The sequence below is a fragment of the Spermophilus citellus genome (genome assembly GCF_964194105.1).
Source record: "Spermophilus citellus genome assembly, chromosome: 5".
In the NCBI taxonomy this organism is placed as follows: domain Eukaryota; kingdom Metazoa; phylum Chordata; class Mammalia; order Rodentia; family Sciuridae; genus Spermophilus; species Spermophilus citellus.
Genome location: NC_138186.1, coordinates 165,084,847 through 165,104,664, shown reverse-complemented (window position 1 = coordinate 165,104,664; position 19,818 = coordinate 165,084,847). Strand labels below are relative to the sequence as shown.

The 19,818-nt window shown below is 49.2% G+C and overlaps 1 protein-coding gene across 9 annotated transcripts in view; it reads right to left on the bottom strand.

Moving 5' to 3' along the window:
* The window catches only part of SYNJ2 (synaptojanin 2), a 103,146-nt gene that overhangs the window by 18,958 nt on the left and 64,370 nt on the right, over window positions 1-19,818 (bottom strand). For 8 of the 9 annotated variants that reach the window (XR_014022154.1, XR_014022155.1, XM_081295461.1 and 5 more), the window contains 13 exons: window positions 19,501-19,650; window positions 19,262-19,427; window positions 17,319-17,510; window positions 14,927-15,008; window positions 14,064-14,204; window positions 11,725-11,917; window positions 9,172-9,330; window positions 7,811-7,967; window positions 6,675-6,792; window positions 3,508-3,726; window positions 3,329-3,407; window positions 2,621-2,789; window positions 1,886-2,056 (listed from right to left, as the gene is read on the bottom strand). Coding sequence is in view for 7 of the 9 variants with exons in the window: in XM_081295461.1 (XP_081151587.1) it covers window positions 1,886-2,056; window positions 2,621-2,789; window positions 3,329-3,407; window positions 3,508-3,726; window positions 6,675-6,792; window positions 7,811-7,967; window positions 9,172-9,330; window positions 11,725-11,917; window positions 14,064-14,204; window positions 14,927-15,008; window positions 17,319-17,510; window positions 19,262-19,427; window positions 19,501-19,650 (1,996 nt within the window). In the remaining 2 variants the exon portion in view is untranslated. The remainder of the gene's footprint in view (window positions 1-1,885; window positions 2,057-2,620; window positions 2,790-3,328; window positions 3,408-3,507; window positions 3,727-6,674; window positions 6,793-7,810; window positions 7,968-9,171; window positions 9,331-11,724; window positions 11,918-14,063; window positions 14,205-14,926; window positions 15,009-17,318; window positions 17,511-19,261; window positions 19,428-19,500; window positions 19,651-19,818) is intronic. The other variant, XM_081295463.1, reaches the window with a different exon arrangement.

Here is a 19,818-nt window from a genome sequence, read left to right as displayed (position 1 = left end):
GCCTGTGCACAGAGGCCACCCGTGGCAGGCAGAGCTACCCAGGACAATGGAGGGCCTCAGCAGGAATGGCACCCCTTCCTGATGGGCAGATGCATCAGTGCCCTCTTGGAACACCCAGTCAATCCTGGACAGTTTGTTTTCCAGACTTGAGAGACATTAACAAATTTTAAAGAGGAGGCCTGTTTCCTTCTAAAACAATCAGCCAGAATTCCACACAGAGGAAGGAAAGTTTTCATTCCTCACTAAAAAGTGATCACTGTTTTGGAGGCTGAGAGCATTTCCCTTTCTCTGCCAGCCTGGTGGCCAGAGCCTGGGCTGCCACCTCATGAGTGTCAGCCATCTTGACTGGCCTCACATCCCTTCCGAGAAGCCAAGAGGGGCCTGTGGAGGTGGCTGCCTGTGGCTCATGACATAAACCCAGTTACAGGTTTTTTCTCCTTCACCATGACATAGCCCCTTATATTTCATCTTTGGCTCAGACACCCTGTCCCTCAAACCCAACAGCTCAAGCCCGTGCATCTGAGGCGGAAACTGGAGTAAAACAGGTTCCAGCGGAATGGCTGAATACCTGAGGTTTCGGACATACCCACCTGGTGCTCACCAGGGGCCAGGCTGCCCAGGGTCCTTTTGCTCTATTAATTTCTTCATTCAGAGGCAACTGCGTTCACTCCTGGCCTGGCCCCCAGGGGCTGCCCAAATAACAGCTGCTCCTGGTAAGAGGCCACCTCTTCTGAAGAGTACATTCCTGCACCTGCTTCCATGCCAGGGTAGCAGCCTCTCTGCATGAGCAGTGCGCACAGCCACCGTGACTGTGACAAAAGCTGCTGCCTCTGTGTCGGGCAGCATCTGCTGGACTTAGCCATGCATCCCACCCACTGAGGGAATGTCACAAAATGCCAGATTTCCAGGATCCCATCCAAATCTCTACGGTGGGGCTCAGCAGTCTCTAACTTTAAAAGCTCCTGTGGTTCCCAGGAGGCAAGCCACTGTTCAGTTTGGGAACCATTGTCATTTGGGAACACGGGGGTCTTTGCATTTCCTGGCAAGGCACTTCCCTAGGAGGTACCTTAATTCAATTTCAGCCCTGTTTTCTGTTCCTGGGCCCAGTTCAAGGGGCCCAACACATGGTCAAGTTAGAGCTGTCCAAGTAGGGACACGGTGACTGACACTGAATGTGTTTCGGACACCTTCAGGATGGAACAGACTTAATCTGGTCTAATGCAGAAATATGAACTACCCTACTCGCCAGCCACGTAACACCAGTTGGCTTTAAAACTTATTCAAAAGAATTACTCTAGGGCTGGAGTTGTGGCTCAGAGGTAGAGCGCTTGCCTTGCACATGCAAGCTCCTGGGTTCAACCCTCAGCACCACATACAAATAAATGAATTAAAAAAAAAAAAAAGAATTACTCTACACTTGAATCCAGGGTATGCAGTTCCATCCAGTGACCTTTTAGTTCCCCTAAGTCTAAGATGACATAATGCTGTTGCTATATAATATAGCTGTATAAAATATCATATTATGTGAATGGAACAATATGTCAAGTTGTAGATATTAAGTCTCTCTCTTGAAGGATTGAATTACAAAAGTTTCAGGATGAAAAATCACAAATGTAACCACACTTGAGAACTGGGAAATGGGAATTACAGTGGAAATAAGCATTACCCTGAACCTGGTGTTACAGTAGTACAAGCTGTAAAAAATTAAATACCTAGAGGAAATCAGCATGAGGCTACTGGATTCCTGCCCAGAGCACAGTTCTACACTCTCTGCCTTCCTGGGCCTCTGCCAGGACTGCACAGGACTGCTGGCACTACCTAGCACTGCCTGCTGCGAGACAGGGCGACACGGTCTCCTCCCATGTGAGGAAGGAGGCTGAGCTACCTTTGTACGTCGGGTGCTGCTTTTTGGTTAGTGCCGGAGACTTGCTGGCAGGTGCCACCGCTGTAGTGCTGGGGGCATCAGGAGGGTCGTCTCCCCCCAGCTCACTGTCTGAGACCACAGGCTGCACGAGCTCATCCACCAAATAGTCTTCATCATCTTCGAGAACATCCCCTGGGAGGAGGATTGGCCCACAGTGAGGTAAAAACAGTCCAGTGCAAGGGCCTAGCCTCTGGTCAGTGGGTCTTCTGGCTTGCACCAGGATGCTGCGGCCCACCTCCAGCCGGGGTCTCGCCTCCCTGGCTCCCACTTCCACTTGCACCCACAACCCCAATAGTGTCAAAGCTAATTTTTTTTTCCTTTTTCTATTTTATTTGGTGCTGGGGATTGAACTCAAGGGCACTTTTACCACTGAGTTATATACCCAATCCTTTGTATTATTTATTTTGAGTCAGGGTCTTGCAAAGTTACTTAGGGCCTCACTAAGTTGCTGAGGCTGGCTTTGAACTCATAATCCTCTTTCAGCCTCCCAGGTCATGGGATTATAGGTGTGTGTCACCACACCTGGCTACAGCATGGTGTAAGTCCAAATGTCTCTGGGTCCCTTTACCATTTCCTGCATCATCCCTAGACATGAACAGTGGATCACATGGATGTGACACTCACACTTCAAATGTCCTCCATAACCCTTCCAAATAGGAGCAACACTAGCCTGCCCCTCCTCGAAGGGTCACTGACCTTCTGATTCATAGTCTAGGCTTGTGAAGTCAAAGTTTTCCTCCAGCAAACAGGAATTGGCAGTGGGGGACACAGGAGCCATGCTGTCCCGTTTTCGAATGAGCTCCTCTCTCAAACCTTTCAGCCAGTCCTTTGTCTTTGGTCTAATCTTCACCGCTCTGCCTTTCACCTGTGAGGACAGCATGGTAAGTGAAAAGAAATACCAAAGTCATAGCAGAGCCTGTGACCAGGGTGCCCCTTTCCTACCTGTGCACCCGGCACAGGCCAATCTTCATGTTTGGCTGAGAAAAAACAGGGGTCCAGGCCCCAGGTGGAATCAGCACAGTTTTCACATTTGGTCTGAATAAAAGTTTGCCCCTCATCACCAGCTTTTCATTCCATGCAAATTTAAAACCAGAATTTATTAAAATAGAAACTACCTATGAGCCACATGTCCCAAAACACATACTGAAGAGAAGGAATCTCTCCTGCACAGAGGCAGGGAAATACACTAAGAATTCAGTGGCAGCCAGATTCTGCAAGTAGCCAGGACTGTCTCATAACATCCGAGAACCATAGCCAATCCTAGCTCCTTCTCCGTGTGGCACCTACACAGAGGCACAGGTCCCCACAGGTTCAGCATGAGCCAGGCCCGAGGAAGGGAAGACACAGCCATGTAGAAGTGAGATCAGTCAGGCCTGCTCCATGGTGTGACCCAGTGCCACTTACCTTCATGCCATCCACATCCAGGACGCTGAGGGCTGAGTGACTGTCTGCAAATGTCACCAGCATCTGTCCTTGGTTGATCCTGGAGTACATGAGAGAAGCCCAGTCACAGCCCGGAACCACCTGGCAGCCCTCCCAGATCCTCCCACAGCCGGGAGCCCATGTCTGAGGGCAGTGGCTACCTGACGAGCACAATTGTCCCAAAGTTCCCCAAGGTCTGCATGAGTTCAGCCCGCAGGTCCTCAGGAAACTCGCTTTTCTCTTCTAGGGTTGGCGACTGAAGGTTTACAACAACGGTGGCGTCCAGGGGGCCCTGGAAAGAGGACACTTCCTGGAAAACCCTCTCCCGAGCACCCACGTCGACTTCTTGTACTTCCACCTCCACGATGGCCAGCACGGGTCTGCGTCAGACAGGAAGGGAAGAGGGCGAGAATGGTTAGCCCGGGCAGGTATTGCCCAGTGCTACGCCTGGGCCCAGTCCCCCAGAGCTCTGCCACCAACAGTAATATCAGCCTACAGATCCGCAGGCCGGCTGCACCCTAGCACCTAGTCTTCATCTCTCCCCCATCTTCGTATCATCTCCTGGCATTTCTAAGTATGATCTGAGAGAGGAAAGAAATACCACAGTGCCCTGAGAACATGACCCAGAACTTAGAAAACCACCAGTCATCAGCCAGGACTCCTCCTCTGACAGTCCCTGGTGCTGCCAGGGAGGGGGAGGGGCAGGTGGGGGTGCACATGGTGGGGGTGCTGGCTTTTCACAGGACTAGCTGTCAATTTGTGTCACAGATCTCAAAACCTATCATGTCTTTTGACTTAGAATAAAGACCTACAAATTCAATTGCTAAGGAAATGACCAGAGAGGCAGACAAAGGTTTATGTACAAGGTTGACTGTTTACAGCATTTTTGACAGGAGGGAGGGAGGAAAGCCAGCTACCATGCCCTAATGGGAAATGGTCCACAGTCACGGAAAGAGACACAACCACCCAACATGCAGGAAAGAACACAGCACTGCTGTGATTCCAACACAGGGACAGGTGTCACTCTATTTACAAAAATTAAGAAAATCCCTTATGATGAAGAAAATCCCTAAGTAATCTTATTGAAGACTTATGATATTAAGTAGAAATTATGAACTAGGATAGAAGAAAGCGGCAGGGCTCGCAGAGTAGCTCAGGGCTGGAGCACTTGCCTACCACACGTGAGGTTTGATGGCACCACAACAGAAAAGCTGGCACAGTGGCACACAGTCCAGTCCCAGCTACAGGGGAGGCTGAAGTGGGAGGTCACTTGAGTCCAGGAGTTCAAGACCAGCCTGGGTAGCATAGTGAGACCCCGTCTCCAAAAATAAAATTATGATAATAAAGTGGCGATCTTTAAAACCAGAGAAAACTACAAGAATTAAGAGATACAGTGGGGGCAATATTATCCTGTCCTCCCAAATTTATATCACTATGTGTTATCATTATGATGATTTTTTTTGCATCTGGAATCAGGAAAAAATATGACTGAGAAACTGTCACACAGGGACATGACTAAGTGAGTGATTTTTAAAACACATTAGGAGAAACCCTTCCTGGAGGAGACCATGCATGCGTGAGTCACCAAGGCATGACTAGGTGAGAGCAGGAGCTTGGGGGGGGGGGGGGGAGCCAGGTGGCTTCATTCATGCAGCAATGACAAGGAATGAACTCATTCTCCGCACATGCAGCCATCAGGGAGCCCTCCAGAGAACCTCACCACAGCCACCACCAGTCCAAAGCCACCACTGGTTCTCTGCCCCCCGCCCCCCGAGTCTGCTGGGCTGATAACCAGACCTGCGTCAGGTGATGCCCTCTGCAGCTCAGGCATGGCCCACCCACAGGGCTCCACAGGCTTGGTTTTCTGGTCTGTCTCATCCCTGCGGTTCTTTCCGTCACGCTCTGCCCCGCCTCTATTATCCTGGACTCTTGGTGCTGCCAGGCAGGTGCCCCAAGAGTGCTCTCCCTCAGACATCCACAAAGCTCATGCTCTCATTTCCTTCAGGCCTCTGCTCCGAGGCCTTCCTTTGATGTGGGTAGAAGACACACTGAGCCTGGCCTGACCCTACGGTATTCTTCCTTGCACTTGGGTTTCTCCCTGTAGAGAATTCCCTGAATCTTTGTTTATTACTTAACCCTAATGCCAGGAACAAGGTCTGGCACATAAGACCCCTCAATAAACGGTGGTTAGATGAAGGTTTCTAGATCCACTCCTGAACTAGCGAACCCGAGTCATACATCTGAAGATTTTCAAGATTCGTGTCTAGGGCTGTAGGTAGTATCAGGATTTAAAGAATTCAGAAGTATCTAAAGATTTAGATCTACTGGCTCACCACACCTTCTCTTTCTTCATTTCTTTCCTCAAAGTTGAAATCAATAAAATAATTTTGGTAGCAGCTAATGGGAAGATCAAATTCCTCCTTACCAACCCTCAAAGGCCACACTTTGTTGCCTCTCGCAAGATGTTCCACAAGGCTAATCCCCCCAAGCAGCTGCCACAGACCACTGCCCTCCCTGCCATCTGCTGCTGACTTCCGTCCAGAGTTCAAGGTGCCTGAGGCCAAGCAACGCTCAGAGGACCTAGTAGCTCTGGATCCAAGACGTAAAAACCCTGTGGTGTCTGTACTAACAAAATACTAGAAAAAGCCATATGTGGTGGTGTACGCTTATAATCCCAGCAGCTAAGGAGGCTGAGGCAGGAGGATTACAAGTTCAAAACCAGCCTCAGCAACTTAGTGAGGCCCTAAAAAAAAAAAAAAAAAAAAAAAAAAAAAAAAAAAAAAAAAACTGGAGATGTGGCTCAGTGGTTAAGTAACCTCTGTGTTCAATCCCTGGCACCAAATATAAATAAACAAATAAATCACTAGAAAAACTATCCTTTAATAGGTGAAAGTCTAAATTCTATGCATCTGGCTAGTAGAATTCTGGGCAGCACTCAAAATGAGCCTAGATGGCTGTATCTTGGAAATAGTGACAAGCAAGTAAGATTTTCAGCAACATCAGTTAAGAACAATTAAAAGCCATGAGATAGAACAGGTTGTGTCTTTGAGACTTTCATAAATAGTGTCATTTATGATATAGAGCAATGGCAATAATGCTGCCAGTTATTAATTCTCAGTGGTATTTGTTTTATTTTTTGTTCTTTAGTGTATTTTACACACATGCACGCACTCTCACTCTCCCCATATGGCCGCGCGCTCGCTCTCTCTCTCTCTCTCTCTCTCTCACACACACACACACACACACACACACACACGCATACCTTTAGGGGGAGAGCATGTCTGCTCCCCCTGGGGAGAAAAAACTACCTTCTCCTGTGAGAGCGTACCTGTGATCAGATGCTTGTAGCTCTGCTCGGCCATAGTACTTGAGGGTCCCGGGAGACCAGGTATGTCTGACTTTGGTGTCTTCATCTAGACCATTGTCTAGAAGATTGAGTTCTCCAGCTACTCCATTCAAGAGGCCCACATGTAACACAGAATCATATCAATATACATGAGTGCAATTACAAACACCTGTAGCAGGATTCTGTCTCAAACCACCTCAAAGCTCAGGCTCATTCACTTTATCCCCTTGAACTTGAACCTGGGTTCAGGGTGTTTGGGGCCCTGAGGTTAAAGAAGTTCCTCACATGCAGGTTATCCTGAACAGTAATGACCATAGCCACCTACCACCCTCCCAGGTAGGTTAACTGTGAGCATGGGGTTCAGCCATCCCTGCTGCCCAGTCCCCCGACTCCTGCCAGGGCCCAGGAATTACAGGTGACCAGCAGCCATTCATATAGAGGCATGGAGACCAAGGAGCCAGGATTCACTCTAGACAGCCTCAGTGCCCTGGGGCCAAACGGATGTTCATAAACTTAACTGAAGGAATATTTATCTTTTTTATCGGAACATGTGGTTTTCTGGCCTTGAAAGCTCAGCAAACATCTCTCCCAAAATGTGGAATTGTTTACAGGCGCTCTAACTTCAAGTAAACTTCAATTCCCAGTTGGGTAGTAATTAACTGTTCAAAACATACTTGGCAACTGATTGATTAAAAAAAAAAACTCTCATTTTTATTGTGTCTTGCTCATATTCAATTTGGAATAGAGGCTTTAAGGAGAAAAGAGCTTGGTCAAACAAAATGGGCCGGGCAAAGGGCCTGAGGGAGGGCGTGGGGAGGGGAGAGGGCCCTGATACTTCCCTCCTCCTTTCCCAAGACAGCAGGCAAGAGCGCAGGGCAGACGCAGCCGCCAGGGAGGGATGGGGAGACCAGGACAGACCTTGCACAGGTCACCGTCTCCAGAAAGAGGCCAGAAGTGGGCTCCCCAAAGCTCGGATGATTTTTTTTGTCATTTGGGTTATTGAAAAACATGTGATTTGCAAGCAGTGGAGTGCTGGCTGAGTGAATGCATTTTTTTCCTTTATAGTGTTTATCATCTGACCGCCCCCACTGGCTCTTGAATGTGCACATCCTACTCACCTGTTTTATCAAAAGGACGCTTCTTCCTCCACCACAGTACCCTGTCTGTCCAGGCCGGGGTGCGGCATTTGTCACTGGTATCATAGGCAGCAGAGCCCACATCGTACTTATAGGTGGGTCCAAAGTTAATTGCTCCTTCGTGGAAGTCTTTAAAAATCTATTGGGAGAAAAAAAAAACACAAGACCACCTTTCAGTGAAAAAAAAATGCACATTCCAGAATGTTCTAGTCCTAAAAACTAACAATCTGTCATATTTGCAAATTTGTCTTACACTGGACATTAGTGTGCTTTTCAGGAGACTGAAATGCAATCCTCTACTCATCTTCCGGCAGACACACCGTCATGCTACCTTTGCTTCCCTCCCTTGTACCCTCCAGCCAGGCCTGCTCTCACCCCCCAAGAGTCAGGAGAAGAGCACAGGGTTTGTGTGTGCATCTGCACATCTCCAGACCCGTGCCTCACAAGGCCTGTGTTGGTGCTTGTTAAGTAAATGGACTGAGCCCACAGAAGCACTGAGAGAGCCCAGCTTCCCTCTCTGTTAAGCTCTGGATCTGGCCTTGTGCCCTGGGAAGGCCCCAGAGCAGCACTCATTCCCTCCCTCCCTCAAGTGCAGAGGGGAAGGAATGAGAATACGTAGGAGGAGAAAAAGAAAACCTTGTCAAGGAAGTCTGGGGTGGCCACTCATCCACCCTCAGCAATCCACTCACTGACAGGGCCCTAGGCGAGAAGGCAGAGTAAACCACAAAGAGTGCCGAGTCTTGCTTTTGGAGAGAGGCCTTAGCTGCCCTCTCCCCACATGCTCCACCAGCTTCACTCTCAAAAGGCCAGTGGCATTCAGACGTATTTCCTCGTCTCCGTCCATCCTGCCAGGGAGCTAACAGACACAGGAATAGGAAACAGCATTCTCTGGAGAAGATAGATTTGGGATATCTGGAAGAACTGAGGACAGGTTTTCTAGCTATTTCTTTTCTACTTATGCCATGGCCTAAGAGGTCCCTAAAATTGGCAAAGGTAAAGGAGGGAAGAGGACACTTGCAGTCGGACCTTCTACCACTGGGTTAAATGCACTCAGGAGGTTCTTCTACAGAAGAACCCTGGGGTTTGAGAAGACACAGGACCCTGTGTGTGGCCAGCCAAAGCTCATTCAAGAGAGACAGAGTGTGGGTGAATGGATGCTCCTATTTCCCTAATTTCCTAAGCCCCACGTGTTTTCTACAGTATCAGAAACACCATTAAACCCACTCATAGAACTTAATTTGCTGAATATTATCAGTGCAGGCATTTAGTAGGATTCCACATTGGAACAAGGATATTATTCCCATCAGAACAGCTGCCAAAAAGACCTTAAAGTCACAACTTACTTTTCCACTTGATTTCTGCAGGTGTAGTTGATCAAATTCCAGAAGTTTCTTCCAGTCTTGGCGTTTAACAAAATAGAAGACTTCTTCATAAGTGAGATCAATTCGGTAGTTGAAATCACCACACCAAAACACATAATCGTGAGAAAAAACATTTCTCCCCTAAATTGTAAAGAAAATCATCATCGTTGTCTCCCATCCTCGAGGAAGGTGGAGGGGAGGGAATGAGGACAAGCAGAAGCTCTTTTCTTAAGATGGTTACTCTTAAGTTTTCCACTAGAGCCTTTCACTTTGACCAATCCCATGAACCTACTGAAGATTATACATGCCTCGCTTTTGTCTTTGCAGTAACAGTGCTTGAAAGTTTAGACAAAGCTCCAGCCCCAACAGGAAGCACAATTGTCAAGTGCAGTCCTGGGGATCAGGCCCTGCTCCTGTTGTCTGCACCACAGAAGCACTGCCCAAACGTCAGTGTCACAACAAGATGAAAGGAACTAGTGGAGGTGCCAAGAGTGCGGCTTCTAAAACCCCACGAACCACACTTTGGGGCTCTCCGCTCTTCCTGCCCCTCAGCACATCCTCCCCCAGTCATGTCCAGTGGCCGGCAGTCTCCAGCTCAGCCCTGGAGCCCTTTCCCGGTCAAAATGATGGCAGCTGCTGTGCAACAGCTGTCTACAAGGGCTGGGCTCTGTTCCGGTGTACCTCATCCCCGCAGCAGCTCCTGTGCAGCAGGTTCCACTGGATCTTTTAGACTTAAAAAATTCAGCTAACACAGGGTAAAGAGGAGACTGGAACCCAGATCTGCCTCGCTCTAAAATTCATTTCTGTTCTCCCACTATGTGGTGTTCCTGCTCCTCCCACCCCATAGCAATCACCTGAACAGAAGGTTAAGATGATCACAACCAAATAAAACGAGTGTCTAGACAGCCCTGTGCAACGGAACTTTCTGCAGTGATGGAAACATTCTTTCTCAGCTGTCTAATGCTGGAACACTGGCTACAGGCCAGTGCACACTGAGCATTTTCAATGTGGTCAGTGCAAGTGATATTAATTTAAATAGTTATTGTGGCCAGTGACTATGGTATTGGGTACCAGCAGTACACAGAGTTAACTTATATATAACCTCAGTATTTCTATTGTTAAGGGGTGTTGGGGAAGAGCCATATTATAAACTCTTATTATTTGGAATGTGTCCCAAATATACTGTTTTGAAATGGTACTTTACAAGTGAGATGGGTTGGACCTTTTTTTTTTTTTTTTTAAAGAGAGAGTGAGAGAGGAAAGAGAGAATTTTTTTTAATATTTATTTTTTAGTTCTCGGCGGACACAACATCTTTGTTGGTATGTGGTGCTGAGGATCGAACCCGGGCCGCACGCACGCCAGGCGAGCGCGCTACCGCTTGAGCCACATCCCCAGCCCGGTTGGACCTTTTTTTAAAAAATTTTTTTGCAGTGCTGGAAACTGAACCCAGGGCTTTGCACATATTAGGTACATGCTCTTCCACTGAGCTATGTCCTCAGCCACACACACACACACACACACACACACACACACACACAACTTGTTTTGTTTCTTCTTTAACTCAGAAATTAAAGGAATTTTTGCTTTGCATATTTGGGCAGCCCAGTCAATAAGATGCCAGTTTTAGGGGATCTGTTCTTGTAGAGAAGAGCTCTAAGACCCACCTAGCCTCTCTCAGATGCTGGAAAAATCCATGGCAACAGCTGAAATGTGCCCTCCCTTTAGGGAATAGGGGGGCTGTATGTGCACTAGGATGAAGGGGAGTGTGGGAGGGAAAACATGAAAATTTGAACATAAAGTCCAGGAATGGGGATGTAGTTTAGCGGTAGAGCTCTTGCGTAGTGTGCTGACCCCTAGGTTCAATCTCCAGCAAAACACACACACACACACACACACACACACACACACACACACACACACAGTCTCCAGCTTCAGCGTAAACCCTCTGGCCCACCACTAGAGGGCAGTGCATTATTGGCAACCCCAGGGCCAGTCGGTTATGATTCCTCAGTAATGATTTCCTGGATTTGGAAAAGGAAGTTCTTAATCCAGTAACACAAGATGATTGTGGATATCAAGAACACAATTTCTTTTCTTTTTGCTACTAGACCTAGGGCCTCATGCGAGCTAAGCACACACTACCACTGAGCTACATCCCCAGCCTCAAGGAAACTAAATCTTAAATTGTTTGGATTCAAATGTTCTTCACAAACTTGAACCAAGTATGGACACACTGGTTTTCCTTCCCCGTTCCATCACCCGAGGTAGAACACTGGAAAACACACCTAAGAAAATCTAGGCTATCTAAATGTCCAGGAAATAGAGAAGGAAGTGACTGGACACTGCAGAGCTGGGCTCCTTGGGTGTCCCTCTATCACACTATCTCCCATGTTCATCTCCCTCCCCCAGTATTAAGCCCTGGGTCAGGGATGCTCCCTGTGGTTGTACCCCTCTTGCCAGGCTCCTGTTGGCAGCTCAGAAAGCCACACACGGCAAACAGAGCAGGAAAGCCCCCCTGCCAGTCCACCACTCACCGCAGGGAAGGAGAGCTTGTGGGTGATTTCCCTGTAGTCCTCGTTCCTCTCCTTCACCTGCGACTGCCCAGCTGTCAAGTGGCTGCAGATGAAGCAGAAGCTGGTGCTGTGGAACTGGAAGCGGATGCCCACGGCACCCTTGTTCCCTGCCTTTCCCCCCATGCCAGTCTTCACCGTGTCGATGGCCACATCCCTGCAATAGAAGAGCAAGCACGTTCCACTGGCCATTGAAAAGTATAAGCCTATTTGGCCAGAGAAGAGCCCAGCAGCTGTGTGAGGCCCCTACTCTGAACCACGGCTCAGAGGTCTTCATCCACATCCTCTGAAGCCCAGAACGCAGCAACCAGCAGCCATCACTGGCTCCATGGCCAGGAGGCTGCTCCCTCTCAGTGCCGGTGGGCTGCGGAGCACCTTCGCCATGGCCCAGCTCTGAGGAGCTCCGTACTCCACAAGCACCCCGTGGGCAGCAGACAGCACCCCTGCATCTTCCCTGGCTCTCCTGTCACCCAGCTCCCCCATGCAGTTCTCATGTTAAGCACAGGAGGAATCCTCTGGGCTCTTGATGTGTCTCGAGAACACGGAAACAGCCAGTCCTTCAGGCTGGCCTGGAAGGTGGTGGCAAACTGGCTTTCCCACACACAGGCTCTGGCTTGCTTTACAAGGCCAACTTGGCAGGACCTAGAACCACAGACCCCAAGCCCAGAGCGTAACATCTCCACGACCATGCCACAGATGGGGGCCTACTGGTGCACCCCTACCTGGGAGGCAGCGGGAAGTGACAGGGGTGTGAGCGGACAGGCCTGAGGCCAAGGGCAGGAGACTGAGGAGGCAAGTGGGGGGAGCTCAAGCAGGGTCAAGGAGGTCAGCAAGTCCTCTACCCTGTTCCCAACTTATGGTTGATTGCTAGTCTTCACCCTGAACTTCCCTTTATTAGCCTTTCCCCATGAACTTGGGATATGGCCAAACTGCCCCCGTAACACTCTCAGAAGGGCAGGGGGACTTGAAACATTTCCTGGAGTTCTCCAAAGGGAATTATGAATACAGAGCCAGCCTTGTTCTTCCAGGGCCACCACAGGGATTACCCATGGTCCCCACCCAGAGGCGCTTGACTGGGTCTCATCCCACTTTAGTTGCTGAACCATTTGGGGGACTGGGTGTGAAACCCAGGAGCACTTCACCTGAGCTACGATCCCCATCCCTTTTCATTTTTTATGTATGGTTTCTTATTTTGAGACAGGGTCTCACTAAGTTGGTGAGGGTCTCACTAAATCACTGAGGCTGGCTTTGGACTTACAACCCTCTTGCCTCAGCCTCCCGCGGTGCTGGGATTTCGGGTGCGTGCCACCACACCGGACTCTGTCCCACTTGACTTAGGATGAAGGCCCGCCAGCTGCCTGGTGTCAGCAACCAGAAGGGCTGCAGGAAATCCTATCACCATGAAGGAGTCCAGGCAGCCATGGGAGGCTGCCCAGAGCTGAGGGGGCCTTTCCTAAAGGAGACGCCTCACCTAAGCCCTTGCCCTTCTTACACCACAAAGCTGTCACTCTGGAGAAATAATAATGAGAACAGGAGACAGAAATGTGTTAAAGACAGGTTTAAACTTCCACCCAGGAGTTTACAAATGGAGTAGTCAGCTCGTGACCAGCAGGACATGGTCAACTTCCCAATTGGACGGGGGACACATCCTGTTGTACCTGGACTCAAAGACCCACTGTTTTTAAAATCTCTAGCCTATGTCTTCAAGGCCACCTAGCTCCCTCTAACCTTATCATGTAAACCTCTAACAGACACCAGACACCGGTGGCCACCCGCCTTGGGAGCCCTCCCGCTGCGGAGCTCTGCTTTCCTTCTATTCCTTTAATTAATCCTGTTATCTTGCTTTCCCCTTTGTGTCCATGGATCTCATTCCTCCAATTACAAGACAAAGAACCAACACAGATCCTCCTGTTTTACAAAGGAGGTGAGACAGATTCCACTCGAATTCATTCAAAATAAGACCAGAGGCTTGGCATTTCCTGAGGAGTTACTCAGCCCTTGCTCAGACGTTTCCTGTCAGTCAAATGCCAACAAGAAACCCCTTTCTAGCCCAGCACTGAGTCTGGGCGGTGCAGCTCCTCCTAAGAGGGCAGCTTCCTGAGCTGGGAGTGTCCTCTTGATGCTTTTTAATTGCTAGACAATATCCTATTCAGCTTTTTCCTCGGGGCCTTTGTTCCATTCATCCAGCTATGGCAGGTCCTGAGTCCTGCCCTGGAAGGGCCCAGGGAGGGCAGAGGAAATCACAGAACAAGACACACAGACTCCCAGCCCCTCAGTCCCCAGGTGTTTGTAGGTGTTCTTACCTGATGAACGGAACATGGTACGGACGTACAAAGATATACAGACAGACGCCCACTAGCTGTGCCGAGGTCAAGAGAATGTACCTATGCGAGCGTGAGATGGCTTTCTGCAGCTGCTCGCCCCACATCTTCCTGTTGGTGGTACTGGGGAAGAAAAGAAAGGAAGGGTGCTTGCTCTTCAGGTGAGCCGAAGTGCATCTCCCACCTACCAACCCCGTGTGGTGTCGGGCCTGGCTTCCACGGGGGACTAGCTCTATATTTTCAATTGTGCCTTACACATCACAGTGGCACCTTCCTCAACCCAACACCCAGCCCAGGACCTTCTCATGAGAGCTCCACAGTGTTGGTTTATTTGTTCAGATAGTTACTTGAAATATAATCAGGTCCTTTGTTTGGGGGCGGGGGCATGGGGGTGGGGGGGATTCTAGCTGCCCTATGCCAAATGCTAATCCAGCAGTCTGGGGCCCTTCCTTTGTGCCTGGCACAAACAGAGTACCTCCTCCTGACACTCACACTTTCTCACCTCTCCCCAGAAAATGTGAATCAGCTGCCCTCCCAGCTCTGCCCTGCCCTGCCCTGCCCGCCCTCTAGGCTCACCCACCTGGCTCCCCAGGCTGCGTGAATCAGCTTCACCACATGGCCCAGGAGCACCTCAGAAAACACAGCGACACCAGCCCTTCCTTCCCTTTACTTACTCAGTAGGGACGGAGGCAGGGGGTAGTGCACCTGTGCGAGTGTGGAAAGGGAGTCTAGCCAGAAGTAACCACACAATCGGGGTCACAGGTTGGCCCTAGGAGACCTTGGGGCCCTGCTCCCCACCAGGCACCTGGCTCAGGGTTAACCTGCCCCCCACACGCAACCCTTACCTGGCATTGACAATATTCCCTGCGCTCAGCTCCACCATCTCTTCAAACCCCACGGCATACACATCAGTAGGGCTGCTGTCATCTGGGGACAAGGCAGGAAATGAAGGAAATGAGAACCGCCAGGTCCTGCTTTCCTGGTTCACGAGGCTCCCCATTTCCCTCCTCAGGGCCACACCACCTACTGCAGGGGCCCACCCACCCCACCCCTCTGGGGCACCAGCCTCTAGCACCCACTCTCCCCTCCTCTCCTCTATGCTTCTAGCCCACATCACACGTGGCCCTTCCTTATGTATGTCCCAGGGTGTGGCACCAATCTCTCTGAATCTGTTTCTTTCTCAACAAAAGTGACCAGATGTTATTAAGAGTCAATCAAACAACTCGAGTAAAACACCTGACCCTCCTGCTAAGTGTCAAGGGCACGCCCTCCAAGCCAGACCCTGAGGTGGCTGAGGGGTCACACTGCCTCATGTTTAGTTTGTGCTTCCCAAGTACTTTCATAACACTGGGCACAGCATCACCCAGCTAATGCGTGACCAACATGGTCCCTTCCACGGGGACCATTATTTGGGTCTAGGCCCAGGCGGGTGCTGTGCTGCTTGGGAACCATTCTGACAGGACCTGCCACAGAAACTCCTGGCTTACACTGATGCTTGCATTCACTGACGCTGCCCAGTCACGTCCTCTGGTACTCAGGTACCGGAGCCATCAAACCCAGACACAGTTCCTGCTGCAGAGCACGAGGCACCTCTGCCAGGGCTCCTGCAGGAGGAAGCGGCCTCTGCTGAGAGAGGCCAACAGGCTCCCCACTTCCTGCTCTGCAGCCCCATGAGCGCTGGCACTTCCAGCTGAACTGGTGTAAAACATGAAGCTGCTACTGCCGCTTTTTTCTCTTTTTAAAAGGAAACACCACCTGTCCTTTGACCTGGCTAGCAACAGGAAGTTCAGCTCCATCCTTCTCCTGAACTTGGTGGCTTTCCAATGGGCCCACTACTGTCCACCTCAATAAAATACCCTGGCAAAGCAACCACCAACTTGCTGTAACTACCCACGTGTCCTCCAGGCAGGAGGAGGGTTGCTGTGGTACCAGGAAGGGGCTTTTCTCAGCAAGGTAGGGCTGACCAGCCCCAGCACTTGCCAGGCTGTCCTGTGGAGTTCAGATGGCTTCTGGACACACCACCTGTGCCAATATGGGCCTCCCCCAATAAGAGAATCCAGGGGCCCTGACTGTGGACACTTGCTCCCAGGCAGACAAGAGGGTATGAATGGCAGGACGGGATGTACATAAGGACAGGTCATCCCAGGCAAAGAACTGGTCAGGAGCCTCTTTCCAAGTCCAAGGATGTGGAAATAAGCAACGCCCCCAAGTTAACAGTGATTGGGCAAAAGTCATTTAAGTCTTCAAACCTTGAGTTTTGAGGGCACTTAATAGGATCTTGCATGATAGATAATTTGTCAAGTTTGGAATTATTTTATTCTCAAAAAGTACACAAATTCATAACTACTTAAAAGTGGATGGATATTGCAGGCAGAGGATCACTTATCTGAAATGGGTGAAACCAAAGTGCTTCAGATTTTAGATTCTGGAATATTTCCACATGCATAATGAGGTATCTTAGGGATGCGACCCAAGCGTAAATGTGAAATTCATTCATTTTATTTTATTCATTCATTTATTTTTTTGTTGGTACTGGGGATTGAACCCAGGGGTGCTCTACTACTGAGCTCCACCTCCAGCCCCTTTTACTTTTTATTTTGAGATAGGATCTCACTGTTGCTGATGCTGGCCTTGAACTTGTGATCCTCCTGCCTCAGTCTCCGAGTTGCTGGGATTACAGGCATGCACCCGTGACTGGCTCATTTGTTTTACATACACCTTGTTTCCTAACCTGAAGGCAATTTTATACATTTTTAGTGCAGCTATGTTTTAACTGTGACCCATCACAGGAGTGGAAGTTTCTACTTGATGTCATGTCAGTGCTCAATGTTTCAAATATCGGAGTATTTTTATTTCAGGTTTTAGATTGGGAATGCCCAACCTCGAGTTGGCTGGGGGAAAGGCAGGGATGAGACATTTATTTTCAGGCAGCAGCAACATCAAGTGCAGGTCTGGCTCCAGCAGCTCCCAACAGCAGCACTACCCTAGAGGCCCCATCTCCTGACAAAATTCTAATGACTGAAACCTAAGACATCTTTGCACATGAAGAGAAGAGAGACCTACCGTGATAATTCCCCAATCAGTAGGGAAAGGGGTCACATGGTTAATTTGCTAGGCAATATCCTAGAAGGTGCTTTCAAACATCTTAAAAGTGAAAAAGGCAAATAACAATTTCTTCCAGGCAACGGCTATTTAAAAAGTCCAGCCTGACATGGCAGGTTCCGTGGAATGCCTCACCCTGGATGTCTGCAGCCCCGGAGAGCTGGGGCACGTCCAGCAGCCAGTCTGTGAGCTCTGCTGTCCCCAGGAGGTTGCTGCGAAACTGCTTCCCTCCATTCACGTTCCAGGTCCCCACGGCGACTTGGATCCGCTTGAAGTTGGTGAATTCTGACTGACGTTCTGTCATAGCTCTTAGGATCCTGGGGGTCACTGTTAGGAGGCATGAAAAGTCACCTTTCTCTGCAGCCCAGACCTCAGGCATCCTCCAGGATTACAGGACGGGCTCCCTGCAGAGAAGCAGGCATTTCCAGAGCTTGAACACGTGGACCTCGCATGCTACCCAGGGAGGGGATGAAAGACCAAAGACACCATACCTGTTCTGCAACACAGTGCAAAAAAATTCACCCTCCACACCCTTCCCCAATGAGATCCACAGAGGGACATCAGGTCACAGGGAATCTCAGACACGACGGGAACAAGTCTCATCCTCAGCACTCAATCCATGATCCCACAGAAGAACAAGGCACAGATTTCAAGCAAGGGAACACTGCAGTGGACCATATAATTGTGTACACACACACACACACACACTCAATCTTTACATATATAACTTGAAATGTCTTCCCCAAACCCCATCTTTGCATTTTCTACCTTTCATCCTGCATAACTGCTGTGTGAAAGGTGTGTGCGAAAGGTTCTGTTTTATTGTTCATTTGACCTTAAATTTAAGGCATTAAAAAAATCATGACATCATAATGTCTTCATTCTCTAGAGAACCAAAATAGATCCAGTTTTTACACAGTGACTCGATTCCGATCCCGTTGGTCTTGCTGCTGGATGACCTGTGCTCTGCCACCTTGTGCTTTGCTCAGCTTCTCCCAAGAAGATTGATACCCAGAGCAGAAACTAAGCATCATCCTGGCTGTCAAGAGCCAAACAAGTGGCCCATAATGTAGAAGGGTAAGAGTAGAAAACACTTGGGAAGCCGCTTTGAACGCAGGCACTTCTCTTTCAAAAACACCAAGAATTTCCAAAATAAAACTTAAACATTTTTATGAGAAAAAATTCTGGGTCTCCCCTTCTTTTTTGTAAGACCTATAAATTTCCCAGGCTCCAGGGAATAAGAGGTCTTTTTAATTTCCCCAAAGGAACTTCCAGCTATTGATGGACTCTTGACAGTTTTGCTAAAACTGGATGTGTCCTCCCCACCCAGAAATGGACAGGGTCCTCTCCTCTATTTCAACAGGGCTTTGGGCCAGAAGAGGACAGGCCAGGTTCACAGGAAGCTCCCCAGGCCACATGACACTTGTCAAGGGCACCAAGCATTCAGGCCACTGAGGAAGTTTCTGGAGTGAATTAGAATTTAGAGACATTGACTTCAGAACAGTATAGATGCACAGAGCCTGGCCATTTCCTTCCCTCCTCTTGATGTAGAACATAGTCCAGTTGAGAAAGTGGAAGAGACCAGAAGGCACAGGCTACTAGGAAATAACTACCCTCCATCACCACAGGTTCGCATCAGATCTATCCAACATATTCAATTCATGGATGGAAAATACTTGAAAAAAACTGCATAAACAATAAACATGTGGACTTTAAATTTGCCATTTTCCCTTAAAGATACAGTGTACCAAGTATTTAAATAGCAGTTATATTGTATCAGGTATAAGTAATCTAGAGATTAAATATACGGTATGATGCCCACGGGTTATATACAAAGACTTTACCATATATATGTGTATACATGTGTGTATATACACATATATGATGCTTAGGTCAACTGGTCAGATCAAGATACCACAGGTCAGAGGCCAGAAGTTCTGGATGAGTCTGCCACCCGCCATCTAGGATTACATGGTGCAGGCAGTGGGACTGGTTAACTTCACCCACAAACACCAGCTGCTCTGACGCAGCGTAAGGGCCATGGACACCCCTATGCAGGCAGAGTGAGAACTCATTACCCAGAAGGGCCGTGTTGTCCAGGAGCATCCTTCCTTTGTCTGTTGACTCCTCATTGTAGACATCTCCAACCAGCAGCAGCTTGATGGCCTCCTGCTTCACCCCATCAAAAAAGTTGGACTGGATGGTGCGAGACACAGACCGGGCCCCGTCCTTCAGCTTCCCCACCTGTGCGAGCCAAAACACAAGTGTGAGAGGGGTCCATGGGGTTCCCCTCCCTCTCCACCTGGCTCGCTCCTACCTTGGCCTTCCCTTCCAGGGCCCTACTGCCCGTGAACACCTTGCTCAGGCTGTGCCCATTCAGAGACCACATGGCTTTAAAGGACTCCACAAAGCGCTCAACAATGGGTTTTGAATTCAGCCCTAGGCTCTCAAGCTGCAGATGAAGGACCTGGGGAAGAAATAAAGGACAGTCATCACTGACTATCTAGAGGGACCATCCCCACACTCTTCCCTGTGAACTCCTTATTCAACAGACTGCAGATGTTCTGGGCCCTCCAGAGAATAAGAAGCTCTTGCTGCAGAGAATATGGCTCCCCACCCCAACTCCAACTTTATT